The sequence below is a fragment of the Lissotriton helveticus genome, chromosome 9, assembly GCF_964261635.1.
Source record: "Lissotriton helveticus chromosome 9, aLisHel1.1, whole genome shotgun sequence".
Taxonomy (NCBI): domain Eukaryota; kingdom Metazoa; phylum Chordata; class Amphibia; order Caudata; family Salamandridae; genus Lissotriton; species Lissotriton helveticus.
In genome coordinates, this window is record NC_136070.1 from 428,762,672 (window position 1) to 428,786,334 (window position 23,663).

The window sequence follows — 23,663 nt, forward strand, 5'->3', positions numbered from 1 at the left end:
CCCGGCCCGTCTCCAGGACTTCATTCAGCCGCGGGAGCGCTCATTGTCCGCCGTGCAACGCCATTTTATGATCGTGGCCGCGATCCCGCCGGGGCCCCGTCGTCTTCAGGGGTATCGGCTCTGTTGTCCTCTCGGGTTCATCGGGTGCTCCTCACATGTGATGTGGCTGTGGTGGCATTTGTGGCGAATTGTTGTCCGGTTTGGGCATATTTTAATGTCAATATTGCGGGCTGCCGAGGGGAGCGCTAGGGAAGTGCTGCCGCCATCTTGGCCGGCTCGGCCATCCCCCCTACCAAACATTAAAGAACAATATGCCCGAAAAGTGGCCAAACATCTGTCACTGTAAAGGCCAAGTTACATTTTACAAGCACAGGCTGAAGGTAAACAAAAGTTAATTTTTATAACTGTATGTGGAAAAATATAGAAACCTGCTTAAAAGTTATTTTTTTACATTTCATCAGATTCTAATTCAGTGGTGAAAGTAACGTTAAAAGTATACTTTGTGCTACCTTAGAGAATCTGGAATTAAAAACAGTTTGACTGTCTTCCTTTCAGTGCAGAGGGAAAATCAGCCACATCTAAGGGCAGGAAGAATGTTGTAGGGTCAGCACTTGGCAACTTAATAGGTATGAGTCTCCTGGATGGTACTGGAACAGATGGTACCACAAATAAAAGTCTTCTTGTTCAATTGGAAATCCCAAATGAGATCCAAGTAATAGAAATCTGTTCAGCCCCAGGAATCTCCCTGACATTCGTCTTTGCTCTCACAAAGAGAGAAAGCGTTCTAAGTACAGGGAAAGGGTCTCCCGCCATTTTTATTGAGGTGGGACTAATAGGGGAAATCAGGCTCCTGCAAGAGAAATAATGCTTGAGCCATTTTTGAATTAGGGACATTGGGAAGGTTTAAATTAGGGTGAGAAAATACTGAAAAAGGGAACTGTGTTATAGTGGGAAACTTGCCAGCATGGACTAGAGGGAGTTCTGCAATGAGTGGCTAGTAAACTGAGTAACAGTAGCATCTCACCGACACCTCCTCAGAATATTCCTGGACCTGAAAGAACACCTGAAGGAAGAAGATTATTCCTAACAACTGGTAAAAGAAGAATGGAACTGCTCTCTAAGGGTCATTTGGATGTCTTTTTCTTTACTGCTGCAGGGACATGAAAGGCAGTTAGACACCCTCCTCCTCTGAAGATCTAGATCAGTGCTTATCAGACTGTTTAGAACCACGACCCACTGTTTAATATGCAAAACATTTGCGACCCACCTAGCTTTAGTGGACATGAAGTAGACGATTTAATAATGTAATAAAGCTCTGTGTGGTAGTGCATTATTATTTGCAGAACGCACATTTGAAAATGGTCACTACATTTGCACATACAGTTTTATAGATGTTTGTACATTCCCCCATAACTCAATTCACTCACTACTTCAATCACCAAACAAACACATTCTAACTTCAACCACTCATTCATCCCCCAGCCTTATGTCATATACACCTTGAATTACAATTGGGAAAAGTTCTCCAATTTCTTTTGTTGTTGTGAACTGAAGTTTCCCGAACATACAGTCAACGCACGTTTCGGTGGAAACAGGTCCTATCAAGCCACCTTCATCAGGACCACACAATCAACACCTTATCCTTTGGTGAAACAATATGGGGAAATCATACTTTCCAATCTGTCCTTATCTTAGTCTGGACGAGTCTCCTCCTCATATACAATAGCAAAGTCTACGAGGCTAGATTGGTCTGTCCACCCGCGGGTGTACAAATCCTGAAAAAAATCTTGCATTAAATCAATGATAATGTGCAGGATTATGTGTCATCTGTGTGGGTCAATGTTTCCACAAAACTTGAACATAAGGATATGTTCCTCCAATAATTCAACTTGATTTAAATTGGGGAGATATCTCACACCAGCCAAATTAAGCTCCTGCTGCTTGCAGAGCCGGTAGAAAACCAGTCAGGTGGCTACCCTGCCCAGAGGTGAAACTTCATCACTGGCTACAAAGACTGACTTTGTGCCGCTTTGTTCATTTGGCACTAAAATTAAGGCATCAGCCGGAGCTCAATAATGATTGTATCTGTCTTTGAGGAACTGTTACTGACTTTAGGAGCCTGTCCTGTCCCACTGAAGGATTTTCAGAACCAAGAAAGTAGCATGGTCTCAAGATAACTCTTTGACTGGAGTGACCTTTTACCCTTACATGACTCCTAGACCCTCCACCTCCACCTCCTTGTACCTCAACCCCCTCATCACGATTGGCCAGAAATTGCACCTAGTTCCCAGTCTACCCTGAACATTGATTCTGACTGGCGATTCATTGTTTCTTGCAAATTGCTTAAATTTATATCTTCGGTATTACAGACCACTAATGTTCATCCATGTCTGTCAAATAGAAAGAGGTAGAAGACTGGCTTTCATATAAAATGTTTGGGACGTGCAGTAGTCTCCTGTGACTCAAGATACTTCAATTCAGTCCTTCAGGGAATCGTAGCAGTATAGAAATACTTAGACCTTCTTTCCTCTTAGTGTGGATCCCTGTTTACTGCTTGTTTTAAAGCATGCATGCACATGTTTGCACATTAAAAAAGTACTGTGCTTTTATTTTTATGTGTGGAACTAATTATTTTCCTTCTCCTCTTTCCACTAGGGGCCACAATATCAGTAGATTACTCACCAAATTTCGACATTGAGGCATATCGGAACAGGCTGCTTCATGGCTTTCTTAATCTGGTATTGTATGCTATTTATAGCTATCTATCACATTTTGTACCCTTAATAACAATACATCAAAGTTGCAGGAACAGGCGATCGGTGGGAAATCATTTAGTGTGCCTAACTTGGTGCAGATTCTTCAAACAAATCAAAATTTATAATGGTGGTCCCAAAATGTCTGATTTTCACTAATGATATTTGTTTGTGCATAACCATGGAACAAAAGTCCCAAAATGTTTATGGCACACATTTCACTTGGCTATTTAAAGTATACCTCACAGTTGACAGCCTGCTCGTAGGTGAGTACCTCAGGTCACATTTCAAATGGAGGGAGTTGAACGTAGACTTCTGTCTCAATGTTATGGGTAATTTCCTCTGATAAAAAAGGACTCTCAGACTATTTTTCCGTAGAAATTCATATATTTCTGTTTTCAATCTTAATAGATTCTCCTTAGGTGTGGGTACAAAACCTAGCCCTTTGTTTAGCACACTATTTTGTGCATCAGTGAGGACTTTCCCAACTAGGTTGAGGGTTATGTTTGGTGTGGTGGCTAGGATTTGCTTGTTCCAAGGGTTGGCTCTTTATGGGGGGAGATCTCCTGTAGTGTATCTGTGTGTTTGCTTGGTGGCACTTTGATCTCTTTTCTTTCCTTTCTTTATTCCCCTACCTGTGTCTGAAAATGATATACTCTGGTAGTGCCAGGTAAGATTTGGCAGGGCACACGTGGACCCTCAGGTTTACCTCAAGATATTTTTTAATCATCTGGATCTCTTCGTTACACTTCGTATAAGGAACTCAGCCTCGGATTGGTAACGCGGGCAATCGGGCAATGCCCGAGGGGCCGGTGTCTGAGTTCCTGCTGTGGGCTGCTTTTCTGAGCAGGCTGGGGCCGATTTGGGCAGTGTCTCTATTTTCAGCATACAGCCAGCGGCCTAGTGGGTGGCTGAGTGGCCTTTCTGCAGGCAGTTGGGCGCTCATTAATACCCCCTCTCCCCCGTCCCCAACACCGCCGGTCCCACACCCCCGGTTTAGCAATAGGCAGAGGTATCACTCCCTTTGTCTCGCTGGCCGGCCCCTTAATGTATGCACATACTGAGCGGGGCAGGGGGCCTCAGTAGAAGTGGCCTCACTTGTTTTCAGGTGTGTTTCACTAGTGTAAACTAATGCGTACATTTTTTAAGGCCCCCCCTCCTTCTTTTTAATGTAATTACGCTGAAGCAGTGATTTGAGGAAAGGCATTCTGCACATGGGGCCGATTTTATTTTTGTGTGCCCGGGCTGATTTTCAATCCCAATCCGACCCTGAAGGAACTCCTTCTAATTGGAGTTGAGTCCATTCTGTTACTATCATCTTACCAGAATGGGATGAGGTTGCCGAGGATAAAGCATGCCACAAGATGTGGGTGAGGCTTTCTCGTTCAGTATGCATGGCATATCCAGGTTTGTCACTGTTCCAGTGTTAGCCTAAATGGAGCCTTACAGCCATTACCAACGGTTCGGATTTATACCTGAATAAGGTGTATCAAACTTTATCATTGCAACTTTTTCTGTTAGCATGTTGTATTTCGGAGGATATGCAATCGTATTTCCTCTGACCATCCTTTCGTGATTAATGAAAACATTAACTTGTTACGCCTTCATTCCTTCAACTCCACTTCCTGCATTCATTTTTCTTACAATGTGCCCTCTATGTTCATAGTATATTAAAACTGAAAAGGTGGGTCTATAAAATAAAAAAGTTAAATGCACAAGCAAAAACAATCAGTTGAAGAAATTAAATGAGTGAGAAATTAATTAAATGTACTGGAAAAATAATAGATTTAAAATGATGCTACATATTTGTTAGGAGCTCATACAGAGTAAATTACAGAAAAAATGTAAACCCTTCTATTCAGAATTAGTTACTCTGTCTAACACAACTCTGTACATCCATAATATATTTGAAATCCTAGCATAACATACAAAAAAAAAGACAATGGAAAATAGAAATGGTGGCATGCTGAGTCTAGGACCCTCCTTATCAGTCACAGAAAAGTCTTCCTTAGCCCTCTTTCTCTTCATTCCCCAATTAAAATGAACAGACTCTGAAGTAGTAGTCGGTAGAGATGTGGCGCTACATGTCCTTAATAGAAATACACTTTAAAACCTGTATAGTGTGGGGTGACTCCTTTCTTATGCATGAGATGCCGATACGAGAACTCTGAGGCTGGCTTAGTGGAAGGGCTGAATATTTGCCATTTAGGACAGGGTAAATGTAAATGTAAATGTATTTCGATTTATATAGCGCACGAATCACCCAGGGGTCTCAAGGCGCTTGCTTAGGGAACCCGTCCTAGTATTCCCCTGTGAGATACCCCGGCAGGGTATTCACAAGGTGAAAGCCAGGCATCCCGCCGCGAGGGGCCGTAGTGGAGATTAAGCAAGCTATTGCCCAGAGTCGCAGAGTGTGACCCCGTGAGTCGAGTAGGCACCGGAGCGAGAATTGTCGAGTCCGTGGAAATTTTGAGCCCGAGACCCGCCGAGGCGGGGAATCGAACCCTGGTCCACGGCTGATCTCAGCTTCCGGGTCTGCCGCCTCTAACCACTGAGCCACACTTCTCCAGGGTGCCCAGCTCATGTAGTTTGAAGCACGCCCTTAAATGAAGTGATAGCATCAACTTCATTGAAAGGAGTAAATAAATATGTTAATGTAACACAACCACTGTAAAGCCCTTATAGGAGTTGATCACTGAACATAAAAATGTTCTGAAAGCAAGGTGGTTGTCTCAGTATGGATAGACATGAGAGCTGGTTCATAATGAGTGGGATTGGAGGAATCCCTTGACCACAAAGCATTCTCCTTTTAATATGCCTTGTCTCTCCTTCAATTCTTCAATGTTATCTGTGAATTATGAACAGTGAAATTTAAATATAGCATGCTTGCAGGCTGATGGGATAGAAATGTTCCCTGCATGTAAAGTGGTATATACCTATGCCTTGAGTACCTGACTGCATGTGAAACTGATATCCTAACTTTCTGTTTGGCCCTGGCCCCATACTAATCTAGCATGCGCACAGAGTCTGAGCCTGTCGCTTGGTAATGCGTGGTCCAGAACCTCTTTTGGGGCTTGAAGGGGTGCATGAAGAGTACCCTCCTAGCAGGTCGTTGACTACTATACGTGCCCTGGGTAAGTCATTAAAAGGAGAAGTGTACCTCGTTTTTTTGTATCATTAGTGTAACCAGTCAGTTTTGTGTGTGGCAAAGAGAGTGTGGACTACTGACCCTTCTTATGTAAGGTTTCAATGTTATGTGAACCCCAGAGCCTGGTGCTGACATTTCCTATGCATGTCGAGTGTGTGCATAAATGAGGTGCATATGCAGCTCTTGTACGGAAGTATGTCTCTGTGTGTGTTGACAATCTGAGTAGTGGGCTGAGTGAGATCCATTTTGGTTGGCCCCTGTTTCAGCCCTGCTTAAGATAGAGGCTGGATATAGCTTGCCCAGACAGTGGAAGAGTTCTGAGTGCATTTTTCTGGCTGTAGGGTGGAGACTCAGACACTGAAGTGAGGGAGGATAGAGACAGGGCTACACTTGGAAATCCATTGCGGGCCTTGATAGCCAAAAGCTGCTGATTAGTTCTTCCTGGGAACTGCCATTTGGCAGATGGTAGGGAAGAGGTTTGGAACTCCAGTTTTGGTTATTTATGGTGAGGACGTTTCTAGGCAAGGACTTCCCATGTGTCTGTCATTGATTATTGCTGCAGGAAGACTGAAGACAGCCAGGTGTATAGATCTCACTCTTCATTGTGCCCTTGTTTTGGATACTCCTGCTTGGAGACATCATCATTGCTATCTGCTGTGTTAGCCATCACTGTGCACAAAGTCTATTTCGGAGGAGCAACCAAAAAAAACCATTTTGAGGAGAACAAACTAAAACCAGTTCTGAAACCTTAGACAGTTGATCTGATGAAGCAAAGCTTCGCATATTTTGCGGCTTGCCGAAATCAAGAACCTCATTTATGTGTAATAAGGTAACCCGTGTATGTTTTACTAACGTTTATATTAAGTTTGAGTAAAGTTTAAGACGCTTGCCTATGTGTATTTCTAATGAAATTAATCCATGTCCTTTTAAAAATGGCCGTCGCTTGTAATTTAGTTACTGCGCATGCGTCAGCCACACTCACGTGTCCTGACGCGTCTGCAGAAGTGGAGGGAAAGTTATGCGCATGCGTAATTCATAGCTGTGCTTATCATGTGGTACTGCTTGTGCCACTGCTCTTGTGTTTCGTCTAAATGTAGCTAACATTTAATTGCATAAATTTATTTCTTGATGATGAGTTAAAAGTACAAACCCTGTGATGTGTTTTTCATAATGACATTATTATGTATTAATTTGTTTTCGCTTACTTTTCATGTACCGCGGGCAATGGGGGTCTGAGTGAGAGGAGAGCCATATTGGAGGTCCCTTCTGCGCCTGTGCGACTTTCGGCAGCACGAGGGACCTTGGCTGATGGAACATAGCCAGCTGGCAGTAATGGGCGAGATGCTCCTGAGAAAGTCACCTCTGCCCTGCGAGAACAGCGAATGTGGCTTCTTATATGTTACATTGTATTTTTGCGCTACTGTTAGCTCATGGGAACCCAAAATCTGCTAGGCGGTACCCAAATATGTTAATGAAGGCTTCAAATTGTGTATTGTGATTGGTGTGTTACCCAAACCCTACCTTAGGACCAATCGAAATTGGGGAATTCTGACACTTTGCAACATTTGGGGGGTGGTACACTGTCCCAAACTGTATATCTACCCTGGGTTCACCCAGTGAACCGTCCGACTTGTCTGGTTTAGCTGACCTGTCACTGACCCAACGCACTCAATAGGTGACTGAAGATACAGAGAGCTGCGGAGCACTCTGTCCGAATTTGACCATAGACTAAGGTTTTACTGAACCTTAAAGTGCTGGCAAGGCACTTAGCTGGGAGTTCGCTGACCCAATCGGGGTCTTGATCGATAGCTGCAGAGCGGGTGGAGCGCAGGCGTTGCTTCCGAACTGTGGATTTTGGTCCTGTCCTGAAGAGGGTCCTGTCCTGAGGGTTTGCTGTCCTGTCCTGAGGGTCCTGTCCTGATTCCTTTTCTGAGGGTATCCTGTCCTGTCCTGGGTGTCCATTCTGCACCTGCTGTCCATTGAGGGGTATCCTTCCTTGAGGGTTTCCTGTCCTTAACTGACCCGTGGCCAGGGTTTGGTTTCCACACCTTTTCTAGGTAAATATTACCATGAACCTCTTGAAAATCTCGCACCTTCTGAATTTCTAACTTTTGCTTCAATAAAGTTAAACATTGCATATGTGATATTTTCCATGCCTTTCCGCAACTATTGAAAGTCATTTATAATTTTGCAAAGTTATTCCTATGCCTTCTCATTTGTTAGAAATTATATTTTGCATAGCAGTGTGTCATTTCCTGATATGGTCTAGAACTTCGTTGCCTAGGTTGTTCAAAGGCCCATTCACCTTAAGTGAAGCGTGTTATTCATTATAAGTTCTTCTATAGTCACACACACTTAGTCTATCACTGTTTAGTTAATACTGACTTTGCATAGTATCTTTTCTCGTTACATTTTCATTGATACTTTGATGATTACTTTGTCATTATTTCTTTCTGCCTATGTGATTTACGTTATCTTGGTTATTGATTGCCTTATTTTACTGTATCTCATGCAAGAAAATATTGAACTTTAGATAAACATTTTAAAACTTCCAGTTGTCCGTGGTCATTTAAACAATATTGAATGTCATTTGAAATTGCATTTTGCTGCCTTTCCTTTTACAGCTAGGCCCCTGATTCATTGTGGTCATTAGGCACCCGCATCGGTGGATGGTAAGTCGGGTGCACCGAAATTTGGTAGCAGGGAACACACACACACCAACTTGATAGAGCTCGTGAAGTCACCTGATCGATGTATATGGTGATTTGAAAAGTATATGGGCCCTGAAGCCGGAAACGGCGAAAACTGTTGGTCGGGTGGCCTCGCGCGCTCTATCAGTTTTCTGGTAGATCAGAGGATGGTTAGGGACTAGTTGAGAGTAAGGCAGGGACTAGTTAGGCTAGTTAAGTCGGAAGCTGCTAGTATATCGATGCTGCTACAAGAGTAGGCACTTCGGGAGGATTGATCACCCACTTGAAATGTTTGCTTTAAAAATTCATGAAATGTTTTAAACTGTTTTTTTACTGTTATATTGATATATGTATTAACCCATGCGTTCGTAATTGTTATATGTCGTCTGGAACTCCCCGGGGAATTGAAAGGGCAAGTGGTGAATAGAATCCATTGTCCTGAGGTCACAGGTTCGAGGAAAGTTAGGTGCAGGTTAGGATAACCGGGAAGCACTAACTAGGGTTTTCTGAATACATGTGTGAATAAACGACAGTGACGGGGTTCATTGGCAAAATTCCCATAGTGGCGTAACCTAGTAAGGGTCACATCGGAAGAGTAGCAGGTTCCTCGGAGCTAGCGTGAAAGCAGAGGGGTCCGCTGAGAAATCTTAAACTCGGAACATATCCCGGAAAGAAGTGGATGAGTTTAGGGGAATAACAGGTTCACCGATGCTAGAGTGAAGGGTAGGCGGAAGAGATCTGCCCGCAGCGCGTGAAAAGTAAATGGAAGTAGTTTACTTGCAGTAAAAGAACTCTTTCTCTGTCTAGACACTTGAGCACTGTGGCGAATGTGTATTTGTGGTAAATTAACCAAGCACTGAGCACTTTAAAAGAAAGAAAGTTTCCGTTACCTTGTGAAGGGAGGGAGTCAGTCGCGAAGCGCCTCTGACATCACTCTGTGCCGCGCTGGGATTGGTGGACACAGCGGGCGGGTAGCGGAGCTGAAATTGTAAAGGAGGGGTGAGCGCCGGAGCGTGGGAACTGTCTCACGAAGGGGCCGCGCACCCATTGGCGGAGCTTATTTTGTGTCGCGCACCCATTGGTTGCACGAATTTTCTGAAGCGCATTCTGATTGGAGGTAGTTTGTAAACAAAGTTAACGCAGAAAACGTATGTGGCACTCGTATAGTCCAGAGACTAGACCCGATCCAAGAAACCAAGGGTTTGAAAGGGATCAGTGGAAGGCTAACAGATACGATATCATGTACGGAACCAAGAGAAAAATGTCCCTTGTAAATAAGGTGAAAAATTATTTTAAAACGGACAAACCGATTAAATCAAGGGAAGGTGTTCTTGTCCCAGCACCCAATACTCCCGCCTCATTCATGATGTTTGACCGAGGGTACAATACCTGTGTGTGGCTGGAGAATTGGGTGAAGTACACAAAAGATGACGGAGTATTGGCTTTTCCGTTAGATGGTACTTTCAATGGTAGGATCTTATTTAATTTAAGAACCCGAATGAATGAACTGCATCCCAGACCGAGACTAACGCAGTATGAGGCATTAGAGGAATGGGAGATTGAGGCTTTTGAAAGAGAAAGACCCCGAATGGACAAGGGTTTGACCAAGTGGTACCCCAGGCTGAAACAGGAGTCCAGGGATAAAAGGATGAAACAGTGGAGGCAGAGCATGATTGTTGAGGGTCTGTTTCCCATGATGCCGGCATGTCGTAACGTTGGAGCGGGTGAGAAAAGTACTGAAAAATGTAAGCATTGGGGGGCCCTGGGGGATTCAGATGATGAACTAATAGATGACATCTGTACCAGAAGTCCGCCACCTTACAATGAGGGAACCCGACCTTCCAGTGTAGGAGATGTTCCCCGACGCCACTTCCTAAAGGAAGAAGACAGGTCCCTGGGACTGGGAGGGGGTGGTCAAGTATTACCCTATCCTGAGAAACCCGAACTGGCGGAAACAAGGGATATATATCCCAAAGTGCCCGCAAGTCAGGAAGAAAATTATCCACGTACAAAACCCTTTTTTCCCAGATCCTTGTATGAAAGCGAAGAGAAACCCTCGAATTCAGGACTGCCTTTTGTTCAACCTCCCTATAGGGAAGAGAGCAGGTCCTTTAATACTGGAACTTTATTCCCGAAACCAAATTATGGTGGAGGACCAAGTGAAACGCATCCTACTGCCCCGAGTTTTACTCCTCCATTGACCCCACAGATATTACATGACACAACTCTAAGAAGGGTACTAGTGGAAAAGGAGCAAGAGGCTCTAGCTAGACAAAGAACAGAAATAATTCAGAAAATTTCTCAGATAAATACCAGTCCTGAGGCATTGACTATTCCAGTAACTATTGGACCGGTGGTCCCATTATACGGAAATGGTCAGGGAAATTCGATTACTCCAGTCATGACCCCAGTCATAGCAACCCCGAGACAGGAACCAATCATCATAGATGATCAGTCCAGTGAATGCGAGTCTGAAGTGGCGTTCTTGGACTTGCCAAACAAACCGACCGGAAAGGGATTGCAGCAGAGGTATAATCCTTTTAATACAAAAGAAATTAAATTAGAGACAGCAACAGGTACTAGGAATGTCTCTCTGGTAACTCCGGATGAAATTGAGAGTTGGAGTCGTGAATTAGAGAAGCAGACTCCGCAAACAAAGCCTTTAGACCTTTACAAGCTGAGGGTTGAAATAGAGGAATTAATGGCAGGAAATGTGGGGTTGGATCGATTGAATACCTACTCTGAAGAAGAATTGTCGTTCATATGTAAAAGCTTTACAAGGAACACCAGAGTGCTCCATGAAAAACTGACCGAAACAGCAGTTAGTATGGGGGTAGATATCTCAAAATCCAAGCCCTTACAGAAACCGTACAGAGCAGACTTCTCAGACAAAGATATAGAACACCTGAATGTGGCGGGAAAGAAGTTGCAGATTAAAGAATTAATGGGGGTACTGCAGAAATGGGGAGATGTGGAAAAATGGAGAAGCAGGTGGGCGAAAAAGAGGGAAGAGGTTCGCTCCCGACAAGTGACTCCCGAGTTTGCTTTAAGAGAGGTAGAAAAACCTGAGCAGTTATGCCCCATGCGCGAAGTTCCGGGAGGGAAATATGTGCATGTCCCTTGGTCTAGGCAGGATATTGTGTCCTTCACGAACGATTTTCCAAAATTAAGAGAGAAACCAGTTGACTGGTACCGGCAGGTGGAGAGGTTCGTGAAGGTACAGAAATGTCTGTGGAAAGACCTGGATGGGTTTTTCGACATTGTGGTTCCAGTAGATTTATGGACCCAGTGTAAAATAAACATAAATTGGCCCAGTGAAGAGTATCCCAGAAACAAGGAAACAGGGGAGCCATCAAAGGAAGTCATGCGAAAATATGAGCAGGTAATTCAGCACTTGAAAGAAAAGGTGCCCGCTAAGGAAACTGATTGGACAAAAATAGATAGAACAACACAGGAAAGGGACGAGACAGTGCACTCCTTCTATGAGAGGTTATTGCAGGTATTTAAAACATACAGTGGTATTGACAACATCGACCTGAAGGATATGACACACTTTATTTACAGGTTTGTAAATGGTTTAAGACCTGAAATTTGTCAGTGGATAAAAGACAATAAAATCTGTTGGCATACTAAGAAAATGGATGAGGTCCTGCGGTACGCTAAGTACTGCGAGGACGAGATGGCAGAAAAGAAAAAGGCCCTTAAGGAGAAGGTTATGTGGGCTCAGGTGAAGCTCGCAGAACAACAGGAAAAACAATTGAGTAACATGGTTAAAAATGCTGAGAACAAAAGTCCTGGGGGAGGGGGTGGAGGAAAGCCCCGGCCCAAATTTAGCAGGGAAGAGGCTATGAAAAAATTTCCCTGCCATCAGTGCGGCGAAATTGGACACTGGCGAAACGAGTGTCCCCAATTAGTCGATGTTAATGAGAAAACTCCTGATTTAATTCCACAGACGCAGAAAGAAAGACCAAGAAAGACTCAACCCCAGGTAAAAACAGTTCAGGTGCCTCGAGCACCCAAGCAGGTATACAGGGGAAGACAGGCAGAAAATGAAGAGATAGAGGTTTGGGAAAGCGGGGAGAACAGAAATACAGCAACTTCGCAGTATCTGCTGAATGATACCTTCCTTTGTAATGATCAGGACTGACGGGGCCTGAGAGGGGAGGACGAGGAGTGCGTACTTGGCGCTTCCTTGCCGGTAGACCAGTCTGGACCATATATTGAAGGAAAGGTTGACGGAAATGATGTCACCTTTCTGTTGGACACTGGCGCTACCCGTTCTACTGTGAGAACAGTGGACGTTCCAAACCTACCCCTCTCGGGAGAAAATATCCAAGTAGTGGGTGTATCTAATCAATTGATTAGTACTCCTGTTACCGAACCAATGGAGATTTCAATTGGAAATTTTAAACAGATGCATAGATTTGTCGTCTGTGACACCAGTCCAGTAAATTTACTGGGACGTGATTTGCTGTGCAAAATGAACTGTACCATCTTTTGCACACCAAAAGGTGTTGAAATACAGACCCCAGATGAAGACGGCATTTATAAATTATTGTTGCTTAGACCTGACTCAGAACTTAAAAGATTGACCCTGCAGGACTTGCCCCAAGAACTACAGGAAGCTGTAAAGCCAGAGGTGTGGGATTTCACTGGAAAGGATGTGGGGCTGATGAAAGATGTGGACCCCATACAAATAGCCATCAAGGACAATGCAGTATATCCTAACACTAGGCCCTACCGAATGAATGCTGAGGTGAAAGCAGGTGTCACTCTGGAAATACAAAAATTATTGGAAGGAAACATCATACAGGAAGTGATGAGCAGCCCATGCAACTCACCGATTATGGGCATCAAAAAGCCTAGTGGCAAGTATAGGGTAGTGCAGGACCTGAGAAAGGTTAACAAAATTGTAGTTCCTTGCTGCCCTATTGTCCCAAACCCTGCAGTAATTCTGTACCAGATTCCTTGGGATGCTGAGTGGTTCACTGTGATTGATTTGTGTCATGCATTCTTTTCGATACCCCTGCACCCCGACAGCAAATTTCTTTTCTCATTTGCCTTCGAGGGTCACGTGTATTGTTGGAACCGGGTCCCTCAAGGGTATACAGAGAGCCCCTCTATCTTTAATCAGATCTTGAAGAAATGTCTAGAGACTTTGACCTTACCTGGGAACTCTGTATTAGTGCAGTACATAGACGACCTTCTATTGGCGTCTAAAAGTCACAGGGACTGTGTAGTTGACACCATTGCCCTCCTAAATCACCTGTGTGAGAAAGGGCATAAAGTGTCCCCTGACAAACTACAGTTCTGTGCAAAATCAGTGAAATACCTAGGACACCAGATAGAAAAGGGTGTCAGAAAAGTCACTTCAGAAAGAGTAAGAATAATTCAAAAGATGCAGTTGCCCCGTACTCAAAAGGAAGTCAGAATGTTCCTGGGTGTATTAGGGTACTGCAGGCAGTGGATTCTGGGATTTGCAGCCTTAGCCAGGCCCTTGATAAAAATGACCACGAGAGGAATGCCAGATGTTGTACAGTGGGACGATGAAAGTCTAATGGCTTTCACAAGATTGAAAAACTGTCTGTGTACAGCCCCTGCGTTGGGAATGCCAGATTATTCAAAAGAGTTTGCCCTTTTCTGTGACACTCGCGATAATTGCGCATTGTCAGTCCTGACTCAAGAACATGGCACAACCAGGAGGCCTGTGGCCTATTTCTCTGCCACACTGGACCCAGTAGCTGCTGGGTTACCAGGCTGTCTAAAAGCAGTAGCTGCTACCTGTGCAAGTTTGGAACAGAGTGAGTCCATTGTCATGGGACATCCTGTGACTGTTTATGTTTCACATGGAGTGGTAATTCTATTGACCAGAACTAAAACACAGTATCTCACCCCTAGTCGGCTGACTAAATACGAGAGGATTCTTGTGGGTGCAGCAAATGTAAGCATTGTTAGGTGCGGTATTCTGAACCCTGCCACCTTACTCCCCGACCCCTCGGAAATGGAAGGTAGGGATGATGATGAACATGATTGTATTGATCTGACAGAGTTCAGTACCAAGCCACGCCCAGACATAAAAGAAGTGCCATTGCCTGAGCATGATAAAGAACTATTTGTGGATGGTTCCTGCCTAAGACATGAATTAGGAGGCTTGAGTGCTGCTTATGCAGTAGTGTCTTTCGAAAAGATTGAACGAGCAGGTTACCTATATAACATCAAGTCTGCACAAGTAGCCGAATTGATAGCCATGATAATGGCTTGCAAAATTGGGAAGGACTTACGCATAACAGTGTATACTGACAGTCAGTACTGTTATGGCGTTGTGCATGACTTTGGCCAATTATGGATGCAGAGGGAATTCATGACTTCCTCAGGTACTCCCATTCGGAATGCAAAAGTTGTTCATGACCTTTTAGAGGCCATCCAGTTGCCCAAAGAACTGGCAGTGGTAAAATGTGCTGCTCATCAAAGGAGCATGGACAGAGTATCACTGGGAAACGATTATGCTGATCGAGTGGCTCAATGGTGTGCCAAAGATCGATATGTTATAAATCCAAAACGAGGGGGGCCAGGAACCAGCTGCCAGCTTCAGGTGTTTGAGGAAGTGCCTACATGGGATGAGGTGAGAGAGTGGCAGGAGTCGGCTCCTTGGCAAGAAAGAGAAAAATGGAAAGAGGATGGATGTAGACCGAGACGTGTGGATGGTGTCATCATAGGTCCAACTGGTATGCCTGTGTTACCCCGACACTTGCTTGGCACTATGGCAAGATTAATACATGAAGGATCACACATTGGTAGGGATGCCATGATTCTGGTATTTCAACAGACTTGGTACAGCAAGAAATTCAGGAAGGTAGCAGAGTCCCTCTGCCAGAGGTGCCTGTCATGTCAACAGATGAACCCAGGCAAGAGGACAATGGTTGAACTGAGCAAGATTGGGAGGTCAGGGGGTCCCTTTATAAAAATACAGATTGATTTCATCACTATGCCCCGTTGTGAAGGGAAACGATATGTCCTTGTCATTGTGTGCGTATTTTCGAAATGGGTAGAAGCTTACCCTACTCCCAAAAGTGACGCACTGACAGTAGCGAAGTGTTTACTAAAAGAACTGATACCTAGGTTCGGAATACCATACATTATTGAATCAGACCAGGGTGGACATTTCCACAATGAAATAATGGCTGAACTGTGTAAGGCCTTTGGGATAAGGCAGAAACTTCATTGTGCATACCATCCAGAGGCTTCTGGAATAGTGGAACAAGTAAATGGAACTATCAAAAACAGACTAGCAAAGCTGACAGATGCTACTGGCATGAACTGGGTGAAGGCCCTGCCCCTGGTCCTGATGGGACTGAGAAGTGTTCCAGACCGCAAGACAGGCCTAAGTCCCCATGAAATCATTATGGGAAGAGTGATGAGACAAGCATGGGTGCCAGGAAGCAAACTGTTGAGTATTACTGATGATTTGGTGCTTGAATACTGCAGAAGATTGGGTGACCAAGTGCGTTCTATCTCTCGCCAGATTGGAGACGACGGCATCCTTAATCCAACGACTCCTCTCCACAACTTGGTTCCAGGAGACTGGGTCAAAATAAAGAAGCACACTCGATCAAGCTGTCTGGCACCCAGGTGGGGAAAGAAGCGCCAAGTAATCCTGGTAACAACCACTGCAGTGAAAGTCGCAGGTGTTCCCCAGTGGATCCACGCCGGACACACCCAGAAGGTATTGCCAGACAAAGGATTTGAAGAACCAGGGCAACCAGCAGAGGACCCTGAAGAAGCCAGACCAGTAGCAACTGACAACGAGCAGCCCAGCACCAGTCAGGTTGCAGGAACAGCAGACGTTGGCCCAGGAGTAGTTGACTGCGAACTGCCAAGAAACCAGCCTGCTGAAGAGGTCCAGGAAACTGAGCCAGGAGTAGCTGAAGACGAGCTGCCAAGCATATGGCCAGAGGAATGGATACCGATGATTGATCTGACCGAAGATCCTATCAGAACAAGAGAACGACTTAGTGAAGGTAGAGAGTGGACTAGTCAGGAAAAGCAAGGCACAGGCGAAGAACCTCAGCCACTTGAGATTCAAATCAAAACTGAGGAAGGAGAAGGTCAGACAGGGACAGAGCACGTGATTGATATAGATCCAGTGAATAAGACTGAACAAATATCCGATACTGAACAAGTACCTGAGACTGAACAAGTACCTGATACTGAACAAGTGCAGGATACAGAGCAAGTGTTCGATACCCCTCCATTAACTCCTGATGTGGATAAGGGACAGACTAGACATAAAGTAATAGTTCGAGCAGAAGAAAATCAAGAGATCGAAGTGCTTGAACAGGATCAGATAGGGTTAGAAAAACGGGTTCAGGAAACAGAAACAGAAACAGAGACAATTGAAAGCCAAAAACAAAATATTCCTGAACAAGGCCAGATTAGCAACCAGGCAGAAGAATTTGATGCTAGCCCTGGAACTAGTCAGATAAGGGAAGTAGGAGAAGAAAGTGGAGAAGAATTACCACAAGATAAAGAGAACAAGAGAAGAAGAAAAGAAAGTGAAGTCCAAGTACCAACTAAGAGACTAAAGAAAAGAAACAACCTTGAGCCTAGGTTTGTAAAAAGACTGAGACTAAGAATAAAGACAGTGGAAGAAAAACGTGCAGAAGCAAGAAGAAGTGCTCGAATAGCAGAGCAGGAAGAAGACTCTTCCAAAAGAAGGAGTGAGCGATTAAAAAGACAAAACAAAAAGTACAAGTCTCCTGAATGGACACTGGTATTGGAGGAGCTTGAAGATCTTGATATAACTGACGTGAGTGACGGAGAACCTGTCCCAGAGTACTCAGCTGAAGAAGAAGACGAGCCACCGTGAATTTGCACAAAGTAAGCTAATTGTGTAAAGCCACAAAGAGGGGTTCAGGAGACTTCTTCTAAGCAAAAATGTCTGATTCAACAGTGAATGGTAGACCTAGTTGCAGCCGTTTTAAGACGTGTTGCAAGGTGTGTATATGTAGTATAGTAGTACTGATAGTTATCTGGATAGGATTAACAATTTTCATTCCCTTTGCTGTAAGTAAAGATACTAACATTGTCCCTACTGAAGTTGTAAATACTGACAATGAGGAGCTGACAACACAGAGTGTAGAAAGACATGAGAGAGCATTGAGACAAACTAAACGAGACTTAGAAGCATCAGATGAGAAAGGACTACATTATCATGGCATGAAGAACAGGACACATTTAAATGTTTTTGCAAACTTGTTAATACACTATGTAGAGACTATGGAAATTGAAGATTGCTATGTCTGCATGAAGCTACCTACTTCGGTGGCTGAAGGCGTGACATACCATCATCTGCCATTAACATATGGAATTTCCTGTAGCATTTTAGCTAGTTTATTTTACAAAAGGGGACCGTTACAGTATTATTACTCTAACAATGACGTGATCTTTTCTGAACTTCCTATACGTGGGAACCTGAATCCTGTACATACCAAAACTGACACCATAAGATATATGGGAGACTACTTTCTGACCATAGGGAACATTGACATAGCAGACGCACACAGAGATAACTTGACTTGTTCTTTGCGTGAGCAGGAAAAGATGTTCCTGAACATGGCAGAGAAAAGGAGAATTAAAATTCAGAAGAAGGCTAATGACGAAAGTCAGAAAAAGCCAAAATGGGCAGAAAACATGGAAGGCACCTCATCTGGTGGAGCGGGTCCTGCTCTGTTGCTGGATTTTGAAAAGAAAGGCAAGCTATGTCTTCACCGCGAGAAGACTAGCTATTATAACAATGTTTTCATTGGTTCCAGTGAATGCGAACATAATTACAAGGTAATTGGAGGTTGGGGTTTCAAAAATGGGTCAGAGCCTGTGTTTCCTGGAATTTATTATATTTGTGGGGACAAGGCTTATTTCAAATTGCCGGATCACTGGTATGGAAGCTGCTACTTTGGCATTGTTTTCCCGAAAATATACCATGTGAATGGAAAAGCTGGAAGCAATGAAGATACTAATGGCTTAGTGCGTAGTAAAAGAGAAAGTATAGGTGAAATTATGGGTAGTATTTTCAGTGCACTGATACCTGGAGTGGGAGTGGTTCTGAACACTCACAGAATTTGCAAATTGTCTACTATAGTAGATGTGCTGTCTACTGAAACAGCTCATGGATTTCTGCTGGTCAACACTGAAATGGTTGCGATCAGATCAATGGTTTTACAAAATCGGCTTGCTCTTGACACCTTATTAGCGAAAGAGGGCGGAGTCTGCCGGATGTTGAAGGCGCAACATTGTTGCACTTATATTCCGGATAAAAGTGTACAGATCAAAAGATATGTGAAAAACATTACTAATTTGGCAAAGGAACTCAAACCACTCGAGGTTGATAGTGCCTGGAAGAGACTGGTAGATGGTCTCTCAAATGTAGGTCATTGGCTTGCTGGCATAGGTAAAAGCTTATTATTCAAAATTCTGATGCCAATTGGTATTATAGGTCTTATTATACTTTCCATTTTCTTATGCTGTAAATACCGCAAGCGCACCAGAAAGCACGAGGTTAATGCAAGAGGAGTGAAACGAAGTGTGGATGAGATGGAATTAGAGGAAGTGAATGATCAAATATACAAAAAGGTGAAGACTTCTCACCCTGCTAAAACTGAAAGAGAAAAGCTAGAACGGTTGCTGGAAGAAATAGAACTTTATAAAGTGTGAAAGAAAGTTGGCATCTGGTTCCATTATAATTTGTGATGATAGTAGATATCATCAAAGAGGGGATTGATGAAGCAAAGCTTCGCATATTTTGCGGCTTGCCGAAATCAAGAACCTCATTTATGTGTAATAAGGTAACCCGTGTATGTTTTACTAACGTTTATATTAAGTTTGAGTAAAGTTTAAGACGCTTGCCTATGTGTATTTCTAATGAAATTAATCCATGTCCTTTTAAAAATGGCCGTCGCTTGTAATTTAGTTACTGCGCATGCGTCAGCCACACTCACGTGTCCTGACGCGTCTGCAGAAGTGGAGGGAAAGTTATGCGCATGCGTAATTCATAGCTGTGCTTATCATGTGGTACTGCTTGTGCCACTGCTCTTGTGTTTCGTCTAAATGTAGCTAACATTTAATTGCATAAATTTATTTCTTGATGATGAGTTAAAAGTACAAACCCTGTGATGTGTTTTTCATAATGACATTATTATGTATTAATTTGTTTTCGCTTACTTTTCATGTACCGCGGGCAATGGGGGTCTGAGTGAGAGGAGAGCCATATTGGAGGTCCCTTCTGCGCCTGTGCGACTTTCGGCAGCACGAGGGACCTTGGCTGATGGAACATAGCCAGCTGGCAGTAATGGGCGAGATGCTCCTGAGAAAGTCACCTCTGCCCTGCGAGAACAGCGAATGTGGCTTCTTATATGTTACATTGTATTTTTGCGCTACTGTTAGCTCATGGGAACCCAAAATCTGCTAGGCGGTACCCAAATATGTTAATGAAGGCTTCAAATTGTGTATTGTGATTGGTGTGTTACCCAAACCCTACCTTAGGACCAATCGAAATTGGGGAATTCTGACACTTTGCAACATTTGGGGGGTGGTACACTGTCCCAAACTGTATATCTACCCTGGGTTCACCCAGTGAACCGTCCGACTTGTCTGGTTTAGCTGACCTGTCACTGACCCAACGCACTCAATAGGTGACTGAAGATACAGAGAGCTGCGGAGCACTCTGTCCGAATTTGACCATAGACTAAGGTTTTACTGAACCTTAAAGTGCTGGCAAGGCACTTAGCTGGGAGTTCGCTGACCCAATCGGGGTCTTGATCGATAGCTGCAGAGCGGGTGGAGCGCAGGCGTTGCTTCCGAACTGTGGATTTTGGTCCTGTCCTGAAGAGGGTCCTGTCCTGAGGGTTTGCTGTCCTGTCCTGAGGGTCCTGTCCTGATTCCTTTTCTGAGGGTATCCTGTCCTGTCCTGGGTGTCCATTCTGCACCTGCTGTCCATTGAGGGGTATCCTTCCTTGAGGGTTTCCTGTCCTTAACTGACCCGTGGCCAGGGTTTGGTTTCCACACCTTTTCTAGGTAAATATTACCATGAACCTCTTGAAAATCTCGCACCTTCTGAATTTCTAACTTTTGCTTCAATAAAGTTAAACATTGCATATGTGATATTTTCCATGCCTTTCCGCAACTATTGAAAGTCATTTATAATTTTGCAAAGTTATTCCTATGCCTTCTCATTTGTTAGAAATTATATTTTGCATAGCAGTGTGTCATTTCCTGATATGGTCTAGAACTTCGTTGCCTAGGTTGTTCAAAGGCCCATTCACCTTAAGTGAAGCGTGTTATTCATTATAAGTTCTTCTATAGTCACACACACTTAGTCTATCACTGTTTAGTTAATACTGACTTTGCATAGTATCTTTTCTCGTTACATTTTCATTGATACTTTGATGATTACTTTGTCATTATTTCTTTCTGCCTATGTGATTTACGTTATCTTGGTTATTGATTGCCTTATTTTACTGTATCTCATGCAAGAAAATATTGAACTTTAGATAAACATTTTAAAACTTCCAGTTGTCCGTGGTCATTTAAACAATATTGAATGTCATTTGAAATTGCATTTTGCTGCCTTTCCTTTTACAGCTAGGCCCCTGATTCATTGTGGTCATTAGGCACCCGCATCGGTGGATGGTAAGTCGGGTGCACCGAAATTTGGTAGCAGGGAACACACACACACCAACTTGATAGAGCTCGTGAAGTCACCTGATCGATGTATATGGTGATTTGAAAAGTATATGGGCCCTGAAGCCGGAAACGGCGAAAACTGTTGGTCGGGTGGCCTCGCGCGCTCTATCAGATCCACATCCCATGTTTGGAAAATTAGGAAAAGAAGTGGGATTCAAACGTCCTCAATTTGTTACAGTTCCAAGGAAGGAAGTGCTCTTCAAAATAGTCAAAGGACTGCTGTGTGGCCAGGTTTGATGTCTGCATGACAGTCAGTCTCTCAGAGGTGAGGGGTTGCAGTTTCTGCTGAAGGCTCTCAGGGTCTACCTAGAGACTGTAAACCTATTTGCCTGCTGAGAAAGGGAAGGAGTGTGCCTGTTGCTACTGGAGTAGAGACTGTCCAGGAGAAGAAGCCCAGCCAGGTCCTAGTTTCAGGAATAAAAAGAGGAAGCAGATGACTAAAATGTAGCAAATGGAGCAATCTGTGTGTGAAGGGGTCTCTTGGTCTCCCTGAGCAGTTCTTGTAGTGAACTGTACCAAGTCTTTGAAGTGCCAAGCATTGTTGTGTTATTGGCATCCTACTTTGTGTCCAAGAGACTGGTGCGGCCAATGTTGAAGTTGGGTATCCTTCCTGTTGACGCGAAAGCCGTGATCGGCTTGGAGGTCAAAACTGCTGAAGTCACCCACCTGCTGTTGACTGGCTGCACCTGGCACATCTAATCATGTGTACACTAGGAGACTGCTGAAGGCGAGTACTGCTGTGTGAGCCAGTAATGCTGATCTGACCTAGTGGTCAAGTTCCAAGAGAGGTCGCTGCTATGGTCTTTGAAGTACTAGAGTTGCCGCCACAGGAGTGGGACTGCTGAACATATGCCCTACACCACCATAGCTTTATCTACAAAAAAACAGGTAACCAAAAGGCCTAACTCTGAGTGGAATGAGAGACTGACGAAATAGAATTCTGCAGAGTGAACTTAAGACTTTCACTAGGAGAGCTTGAATCGGTGAAAGTGAACTGAACTGCTTTGCACATCTAAACCCTGCAGTACATTTGAGTGAAGTGCACCTGTGCCTAATCCTTGTCTAAGCTTTTGTGCCATACAGCAGGGGTTGTAGACACTAGAAAGCTCTGAAAGTGGGGAGAGGTTATTGAAGGGGTGGAGTGCCTTACTGAACATCTCAAAGAGGAGTTCAACCCTATAGCTGAGAACCCTAATTGCTCTGTTTAGTTGTTTGTTTTGCTAAGAATTCTTTTTACTAAGATATAAGCACTGGACTGCACAATATTTTATTGTGTTTGTTGGTTGCCTGTTGAGCTCCGAACTCTTACTTCTTTACCACCTCTCAAGAAGCCTCTGACTGGGCACACTGTACCCTGGGGAGTCGAGGGAGGAAACGGTGTACGTGGCCTAGTTTGCAGAGCCAACTATTACAGACCCCATGACAGTGTGCTTGTGCTCTATCCTGAGGCGGAAGCCGGGATTTGCGTGTTTGAATTGCCGTGACCCAATATTTTAATAATTACTGATACCTGCACTTGTGTTTTTTATTTGTATTTTCAAGTAGTGTGTAAACAGAATCTAGGGAATTTGACTGCTAAATTCGCTACATTGCACTTACTTGCCCAGCGGGGACCCGATTATCGGTCTCTGCTTTCAGAGCCCCTTCGCAGCCGATTTAGCGCTGCCCGAGCTCGATCTCCTTGCGGTCACCATCTTGCTTGAGGAGCTGGCGAGTGGAGCAGCGCTCGGCCCCTCCCCTTCCCGAAGGTACAAAGACCCTGATCACACAAGCACCGATTGACAGTGTGCTTGTGCTCTATCCTGAGGCGGAAGCCGGGATTTGCGTGTTTGAATTGCCGTGACCCAATATTTTAATAATTACTGATACCTGCACTTGTGTTTTTTATTTGTATTTTTAAGTAGTGTGTAAACAGAATCTAGGGAATTTGACTGCTAAATTCGCTACATTGCACTTACTTGCCCAGTGGGGACCCGATTATCGGTCTCTGCTTTCAGAGCCCCTTCGCAGCCGATTTAGCGCTGCCCGGGCTCGATCTCCTTGCGGTCACCATCTTGCTTGAGGAGCTGGCGAGTGGAGCAGCGCTCGGCCCCTCCCCTTCCCGAAGGTACAAAGACCCTGATCACACAAGCACCGATTGACAGTGTGCTTGTGCTCTATCCTGAGGCGGAAGCCGGGATTTGCGTGTTTGAATTGCCGTGACCCAATATTTTAATAATTACTGATACCTGCACTTGTGTTTTTTATTTGTATTTTTAAGTAGTGTGTAAACAGAATCTAGGGAATTTGACTGCTAAATTCGCTACATTGCACTTACTTGCCCAGCGGGGACCC

At 44.1% G+C, this 23,663-nt stretch overlaps 1 protein-coding gene across 1 annotated transcript in view; it reads left to right on the plus strand.

Moving 5' to 3' along the window:
• Positions 1–23,663, plus strand: part of AMN (amnion associated transmembrane protein) — a 184,736-nt gene that overhangs the window by 133,791 nt on the left and 27,282 nt on the right. Inside the window, exon 8 of the mRNA XM_078660223.1 lies at positions 2,656–2,738. Within this exon, the coding sequence (XP_078516349.1) occupies positions 2,656–2,738 (83 nt within the window). The remainder of the gene's footprint in view (positions 1–2,655; positions 2,739–23,663) is intronic.